We start from the raw sequence: 8,721 nt of genomic DNA on the forward strand, positions 1-8,721 counted from the left end.
TTTAAAGTGGAAGCAGTTACTTCTACTTTACTTTCTACTTCAACCATCTATCTATCTATCTATCTATCTATCTATCTGTCTGTCTGTCTGTCTGTCTGTCTGTCTGTCTGTCTGTCTGTCTGTCTATCTATCTATCTATCTATCTATCTATCTATCTATGAGTTATGCCGCCAGCCCATTTCTTGTCTTTGTTTTTCTCTCCATTCTGCAGTCATTTTAAAGTGTTCACAGGTGTTTATCTTTGATGATGACTTTGTGATATTAACGTGCTGCACATGTGAGCTTTTTCTGTCTGAGTGCAGGCGACTTTAAAAGCTGAACAGTGCTGTGTGGTTGTTGCACGCAGAGACATTGCTGCAGCACACACAGACACACACGCCTTCAGAGAAGCCCCACACTTCTTAGGAACTTCCTCTGGCTTGCTGACTTATAAGTGAGTGACTTGCAGTGGGTTTGTAGAGGGACCGAAGTTCAGAGTGAAAAGTTGGCGCTGTACAGCTGAAGTAAGACATCTTATCCCTTCAATTGTCTACTTTTGATTCATGCATCAAAAGCATGCATAAATCATCCTTTTAAGTTGCTTGGATTTTTTTAAAAATTGCTACTAAGTCCTTTACTGCAGCATGACCTTGTGAATGTTTTGTGTTTTATTTCTGCTTTTGACAGAATTTACACAAAGATGGAAAAGACAACAACACCCGAATATGATTATGAAAGCTCTCCTGGGATCGAACCAAAACCACCATGCAGACACGACAGTTCGAACCTCCTGGGAGCTCAGCTATCTGTCCTCTACTACTTCATGTTTGCCTTCAGTCTCCTCGGCAACGGGCTGGTCCTGATCATCATCTATCGGTAAGTGTATATAAAGCCAAGTTCTAGTTGGACCTCTTACGAAATAAGATGCGAAATTATCTTAAATAAATAACTTATGTTCATCCAAAACCGAAATTTAAAATCTAAGTTCAATTTATCGATAAAGCATATGCAGAAAACAGCAAGTTTACCCACTGCTGACCAAAACATTTATGAGCTGTTTTAAAAGTAGGCTGTAGAAATTTCCTGAAGCTTTTTTTTTAATTAAAAAGACCTATCCCGTTCCCCTCCGTGAAGGTTTCTGACATAGATGAAGCAATATGAGCATAGCTGGAGAAACGTTTCCCTGTTTCAGAGAATCAGGGAAAATCTATAACAGAGAAGAGCTTATTCCTACTTGAAGCAAGACTTATTACAGAACAAATTTCCTGTGAATATCTTCTTGTTAGGGTCGGACCTTTAATGTGTTAATTTTGATTAATTAATTACATGAATTTTAATTCATGTAATTAAAATTCATTTTTGAGTAAATTATTTTAGCACAATTAAGTGCTATTTTTTTTTTTTTTTTAAACGTTCCTAGCTGGAACATTTGTATTGCGTTTCTGGTATGTCCACAAATGTGACACACAAGCGACATCTGCAACAACGGCGGTTGACGATGAAGTCGGTCCCCTGGGCCACACCGATTGTCAATATTTGCTTCAAAGAAACGACCTGATTGGATACTGGGAAAGACTATTGGTGTGCTCAGGTTATGCTAAAAGGAATAAGCTAGAATTATATCAGGTTTTCAGAAAATGTTACGATTTTATTTTAAAATCCTTCACAGACTGCTAAAGCTGCCATCACACTCTTTACCACTTTGTCTTGTATTTTTGGGTTTTACAAAAATGGGTCGCGTCTTTCAAGCATGTCGGTTGGTTTTGATGGATTTTCTGTGTGTGCATATTGGGATGAAGGGTGTAAAATTTAGTTTTACAGTACATGATCTTGATTTAAACTGATTGTCTAAAATCCATAAAGCTACATTTAGTCAGGATCATAGAAGAGTCATACAGAAGAACAAGATGTGTCAGAAAAAGAACAGAACTGGGGGTTCACATGAAAACCAAACCACAATTTTTTCTCCTCCAGTTAATTCCTGTTCAGTCTAACACACTTCCTCATTCTTCTACAGCTCCCTGGTAACAGTGCCAGGTTATGATTAGAGAGGCTGGTCCAGCACAGCCATGCTGTGGGTCAGGAACGGTCCGATGTTCAGAACATTGTGAACTTGTGCAATATTGTGATAAAATGGACACAAATTGTCCTGACTCAACTCTGACCTGTATTAGCACATCCATACAGTAAAGAGTAAATTATCTCTTTACAAACATTCTAGCTGCATTTCCATGACAAACTTATGCAAAACTAATGTAAAAAAAAACCCCCACAATTTTGCAGTTGCGTGTTTCCATTAAATAAAAGACGCAATTGAAATAACACATGAATAAGTTTGTTCAAAAAACATGTGCGCCATCGTCCTTTGACCACTTCCTCTCGTCTTCCTCTTCATGATGGTAACATCTGGTTGTTGGTCATGAGGCAAAAAGTGTTTCAATGGCAGTTTTGTGAAATGAACCAATTTCAATACGGCCAACAACAACAACAACAACAAAAACACCTCATCCTAGCGCCAAAAAGTTTGATCAAATAACTAGTTTTTTCAAAATTGTTGTGTTTCTATTAAGTTTCTATTATCTGGTCAGTGGAAATGCACCTCTACATGGGCAATGCCTCTGGTATTGAAATTTCAGGTAACACGAGGATGACTTTGGACTTTGACTGTCTTGCTGTCCTCACAGCAGACTGTTCCACTGAAAGCTGTGGTGTTTGGTCTCTATGGTATCCTCAAACATTCATTACTCATCAACAGTGATGACTCTCCCTCTTAAGATTTTGGCTTGTGTGAAGATACTCCAGGACGCCCAGACACACCCATATTGACTCACTCAGCAATACTGACATTATTTCTACACATACCCTGAACCTGCCCAAATATTCCAGATTTCACTTTGGATCAGTCAGTCAGTTGATGTCCAAGCATCAGATACCTGATGTACTTAACATTAGGAACAGTCTTTCTCGTTCGTACCTTTTTGAACCTCTTGTGCCACTTGAAACCTCCGTAGAGCAACATCGTCTCATTTCCATAGACTAGAATGTCCTCAGAGTTTTCCTTGGCCAGAACAAAGCTATGTTTCAATCACTTCCTGGTTTGAAGTTAAGAGGTTGTTAAAAAAAACCCACACAGACTGTTAACACTGCAGAGAGCTGAGGTTGCCAACACCCTTTCTTATCTTAGATCTTGTGGTGATGCCACCCACAAACCTCTATTTGTCTTATCTCTTCCAAAGCACAACGAGTCCTATTTTAATTATCTCACGCTTATTTCATGGGAACAGACACGGTGACATAGACAAACTGAATTAAACAGCAGTTCCATTGCCTGTGTCATGGTGCTTATAGTGCAGTGTCTCTCAATTATTTTCTGAACCAGACTTGCTGAGCGGGTCAGGTTACATATCACTCTATTGAAGCTTTTTAATTTAACGACTTTCTTCTGGCAATATTGCATCTTTATTCTGCCAATATTTAACCAATTCTGCTAATAGGTCTTGGTTCTCGTAGTATTACGAGTGTATTCTTGTATTTGAAAATAAAACTCTCAGTCTGGCCATAAAACTCCGTCACACTTGCTTTATTGACCTCTGCTGCCGTTTTTCTTTTCACTGTCAGACTTCTCCATCTTTCCTCTATGATGATAGCTATATTTCAAAACATCCGCACTTGTATCCTTCGCTCCATTTTTTCCCCCTCTGCTCTTACAACAGTACTTCTGCTGGCTTAAACAGGCAGCCTGTTGATTAGTTTGAACACTGCTGCCACCAGAGCAGCAGTGTTACACCATGAGAATATTTTCTGTTCTCATGGTGACCAGAGGCTTCTTTATCAGTTAACATGAAAAAACAATTATAAAGTCCTGCTTCTAGCCCCCCCTGACACTTCACCACGCCCCACTGGGTTGGCGCGCCCCACTATTTGAGAAGTACTGTTATAGCGTAAGCTAATTAATCGCACATGTCCCTAGTTGGGCTTTTCTAAACAGTGTATTTAAAAACTATTGGGAAATTTCTTCTAAGGAATACCTTGTACAATGTAAACATGAACACACAACAGTCAAATATGTGAAGGCAAAGCAATGAAGAGAACTGTGGAAATAAGGGAGCCCACTGACAAGGAAAATTAAGATGCAACTTTAGATGAAGCAAATGAAAAAAAAACCTGCCACTTTGAAGTTTGACCAAAAACTGGACAGCAAATTAGCAAAGGGAAAGAGTTAGAAAACAGCCATCAATACAAAAAGAAAAACATAAATAAAATAAACATTTTATTCTGGCATTTGAAATGGTCAGAGTGTGTGTGGCTCAAGAGATGAGAACATTTTAGACAGACTTGTGGGGGAATGTAATGAGGCTGTCTGAAAAAAGAAACACTGAGACTATAAGATGAAGTCCTGGTTCTGTGGAAGCTTATTATTTTCACTCCTACAGAGTGAAGTACGGTAGGTAGAGAGGAGTGGGTGGGTTGAATGCTTCTATCTCAACCCCCAAGAGCCTTCACTGCTCCACCAAGCCTCTTCAACAGTTCTACCTCCAGAAGAAGAGTGTGAGGATATTTTCTGTTCTCATGGAAACTCAAATGACAATGACAGACACCAAGTGGAGAAAAAAAAGACACCGTGGGCTTAGGACTGAAAAGGATTCATGCAGTACATTTTAAATCTTTCAAGTTATCCTAATGACCATTTTGTCCAACGTTATCTGACTCCTTTCACTTACAGAAATTTGAAGAACTGCAAGCACTTACAAAAAAATGCAGCAGCTTAGACCAGACAGTGGCATTTAAATACCATCTCTTGGATTTCAGATCTATATCTCATCTTCCTTTCTCATCTTAAACTCTTGAGAAAATAGTTTCTAATCAGGTACATGAGTCTTTGCACAGAAAGTTCCAGTCTGGTTTCACAGCTCAGCATAGCAGTGAAACCACACTGGTTAAATTCTCTAATGACATTCTCTTACGTGTGAATGATTGAATGTAGTGTAAAGCACTTTGACTTGATAAAGTGTTTTACAAGTACTAAACATCTAAACATCAGAACAGTTTCTGGACCTTTAGAGTGTTTTGCAGGGTTTTTTTTTTTTCTTTGGGGTTTTCACTGTACTTAGTTCAGTGCAGCTTCCCATTAACTTCTCTCCCTTTCCTGTTGAAGGAACCCATTGTCGCAGCATAATACTTCCCCTACCCTGTGCTTCCATGTGGATGATTTTGTTTGGTTTGAATTCCAGTGTTAAGGTTCCTGCAGTTGTTGGCCTAGACAGATTCTCTAAATTTTTGTGTTACTCATATGTAACACATTTGAGTATCAAATGTGTTACATGCTAACTGATTTTGTACATTGGAACTCTGAAGAATCTCAGTTGAATGTTGGTGTGGCCTGATGTTTCCACTGTCTAATTTAATGCCTAGTTTTAACCTCTTACATTCTTCCCATGATGGTTTTGTTGTTTCATAGTTCCCTTTAGCTTCTGAATACAGAAAAAAATTAAACATAAGAAGTCAAACTTTTATGTGGTTAACTCTCTCCTATCCAATTTCCTTCCAGGTTCGAGAGGCTGACCACTGTGACCAACATTTTGCTGCTGAACCTGGTGGCGTCCTCCTTCATCTTCATGAGCAGCCTTCCCTTTGTGGCCATCTACATGCAGATGTCTGAATGGATTTTCAGCTCAGCTATGTGCAAGATCGTCTTCAGTGCCTACTACATGGGCTTCTACAGCTCAGTTTTCTTTTTAACTCTGCTGACGTTTGACCGACACCTGGCTGTTGTGTATTCGCTGACTGCTGCTCCTGTGAGGAATCGAAGTTATGCAGTCATTTCCTGTGCGGTGGTGTGGCTGGTGAGTGGTTTGGCTTGCATCAGGCCAATGCTCATCATCAACAAGTTTAAATACTTTGACAGCAAGATATATTGTGAAGAGTATCCCAGTGCCCTCACAAATATAGATGTGAGGAAGCTGAGAAATGCTGGATTTTTTATTCAGCTTTTTGTATTCCTGATCCTCCCTCTAGCTGTTATTATCTACTGTTACGTCAGGATCACAATCACAGTCATATCATCCAAAATAGCTACTAAATTCAAGACAGTCAGACTGATCTTCATCATTGTACTGCTGTTTTTTATCTGCTGGACTCCTTTCAACATAATAGAGCTCCTGCATGGTGAACTCAGAAGCTGTGAGGCTAAACAGAAACTCAGTTACGCTCTTCAGGTCACCCGCAACATGGCATACTTTTACTTCTGCATTAGTCCAATGTTTTATACATTCGTAGGGAGAAAATTCCAGAACTACTTCAGACATCTTGTGGTTACTCGTTTCCCAAGCTTGAAGAAGTACATTTCTGTTGCTGAAATCAGCAGAAATAACACATCTACTAAAGTGACAGGGACTGAGCTTAGCGACGGGAAGGGAAGCTGGAGCTTATTAAGACATCAGACAGATAATATGAGAAATCAACATGGGAATGTATAAGATGAGTGATAAAAAAAAAAAAAAGTTTACTAACCTTGGCTGGAATAATATAGTTTTGGTATGAATTTGCAATTCTAGACCTTCTGTAGATTTTCATTAATAACTTCCAGAAAAAATAATTATATTAATTCAAAATTATCCTAAACATGCAGCAATCTGTAAAGAAATGTAAAGTAATGTAATGTGTAAAATGCCCTTACAAAATACTTTCATCAGAGTTGGCCCCTCTGCCTTATGCTGCTTATGCAAAATGCAGCCAACTGCATGAGCGCTTACGACAACTGGACGGGGAACCTGGAACGAACAAAATATTCAGAGATTTCACAGACACTGGAAGTCCAAGGGTAGCTAACGACATCATTGGAGCATCTACCGCATAACCCGCCCACCTTCCCATGATCCTGCCCGTATTTACGCCCACATAGTGAGGAACACAATGCCCGTGGAGATACACCCAACTTGGCTAGAACTAGCTAGAGTGAGACTTGATAATTTCGAAAGCTTGTCTTTCTGTTGTAGCACAGGTATTACTTACCTTCAAAGTGAAAAGGCACGTTTTTACTCAGTGTAGCACTGATTCATAATGAAACCAGAATCAGTCCGTGTGTGGGTTATCACCTGGTACTTCAGCCCCACAGTCCAAAAACTTTGCTGTTGGGTTAACTGGGCCCTAAGTTGTAGGAAGAAGCTCTTTCTTCCTAAAAATCACCTAAAGGTATTTCAGAAGAATGTATTAAAGTCTGAGTAAACCAAATTGTAACTTATTTACAAAAAATAAGTTTAGCATGAAAACAGCAGCACACTACTTAAAGAATACCATAGCATCTTGTTCTGGGGTTACCTTCTCTCCGAGGTTGCTAAACATTTTGCCAAAGTGGATAAAATCATGACCAGTTATATTTGTAATATTTGTCAGTTTTAACCTAAATTTGTCAGAAGATTTTAATGTCAGCATAACCATCTAAGAAGCCGTATCAAGAAGAGTTTCACAAGAAGGAATGTAAAGTTTGTATTCATGTCTTTCCCTCTGATAGATTTGTTTTTCAGTTTATTTGTTTAGGATAAATTTCACATTAGAAGTTGTGGCCTGTTTACATTTTCTATGTATTTAGACAACTTGCCAATCATGGAGGAACAACTTCTGTTCAACTGTAGAGTCCAGTTCATGTTGGACTGTAGAAAAAAACATGTTTGATGTTTATTTTTGGCTCGCTCGTTGCAGTTCTACTCCTAAACAGTAGGAGTCACCATTGACACAGCACAGGGATTCGTTCTCAAATCAAAATGTCAACGTTCACCGGAACAAATCATTGCCAACCTTTAAAAGCGGATGACTCAAGAGATGATTTAGAAACTGTCACTTAAAATTTCACCTGCTGTACCGATACTGGTATGAGTTGATGAACATTAACATCCCGGATGTACATATGTAAATAGATCTGTAAATACTTTGCGATTCTAGTTTCTTTTCAAGTGTTTTGGGTTGATCTGACTGAAATGACTGTAGAGATCTCTTTATTAAACTGATCTTGACTTTGCTGTTTGGTAACCAGGATCCATTTAGAATCTATATATTTGACGTCTCTGATTTGATTGACTTTTTTGTTTCATTTGTAAAGCGCTTTGACACGTGAATTGGGGCTAAATCTGTAAGTAGTTTGTGATTGTAGTTGTAGATCTTTTTTTTACACTGAATATGATGACTCAGTTGTAGTTCAACATTCAACAGTTCAGCATTAAGTTCAATCTTTTACACATTTGTAGTGTTATGGATTATAATGTGTTGTTTGTTATTGTTTGTTTTAGCTTGTGTTTTTGTGTGTAAAAATCTGCTGTATTTCCAAAAACCATTATTTTGTTGTCACTTGCCAGCCAGTTTGGATTTTGTACTTAAAGTTGATTGTTTTGTGCTGAGGAATAAAAAACAATTCAAAAATATTTTGATTGTGGATACCCAATTTTTTTTAAATCAGACAGATTTGAATGTGAAATGAAAATAGTTTCAGTAAAATGTTTTAATTAGAACTCAACTTCTGACATGTAAGAGGATACAACAAGTGTGCAATACTGCATATTTTGGTATTGATACGACATCAAATAAATACCATGTCAGTATCACGATACGATATTTAAGATATATGAAACTTCTGACCGTTAGGCTTTTTTTTTTTTTTATTATTTAGGACAGAATTTAGATATAGTTTATGAGTGTCAACAAAATACAAAACAGATGTAACATTTTCACATGATAAACAGAAACAACATC

At 38.1% G+C, this 8,721-nt stretch overlaps 1 protein-coding gene across 1 annotated transcript; it reads left to right on the forward strand.

The window, feature by feature from the left end:
• The first annotated feature begins 317 nt into the window (after positions 1–317).
• Positions 318–8,393, forward strand: LOC114137075 (C-C chemokine receptor type 1-like). Its single transcript, XM_028005588.1, has 3 exons — positions 318–503; positions 667–855; positions 5,528–8,393. Exons 2-3 carry the CDS (start codon positions 680–682, stop codon positions 6,453–6,455), a joined length of 1,104 nt encoding a protein of 367 aa, XP_027861389.1. The 5' UTR covers positions 318–503; positions 667–679; the 3' UTR covers positions 6,456–8,393.
• The last annotated feature ends 328 nt before the right edge of the window (positions 8,394–8,721 follow it).

Source organism: Xiphophorus couchianus, chromosome 21, assembly GCF_001444195.1.
Source record: "Xiphophorus couchianus chromosome 21, X_couchianus-1.0, whole genome shotgun sequence".
NCBI lineage: Eukaryota > Metazoa > Chordata > Actinopteri > Cyprinodontiformes > Poeciliidae > Xiphophorus > Xiphophorus couchianus.

Excerpts from the sequence above, each read along its gene's own strand:
- LOC114137075 (XM_028005588.1), top strand. The coding sequence starts at position 680 with ATGGAAAAGACAACAACACCCGAATATGATTATGAAAGCTCTCCTGGG. Across the intron at positions 856-5,527 it reads GTCCTGATCATCATCTATCG|GTTCGAGAGGCTGACCACTG; the intron begins GTAAGTGTATAT and ends ATTTCCTTCCAG.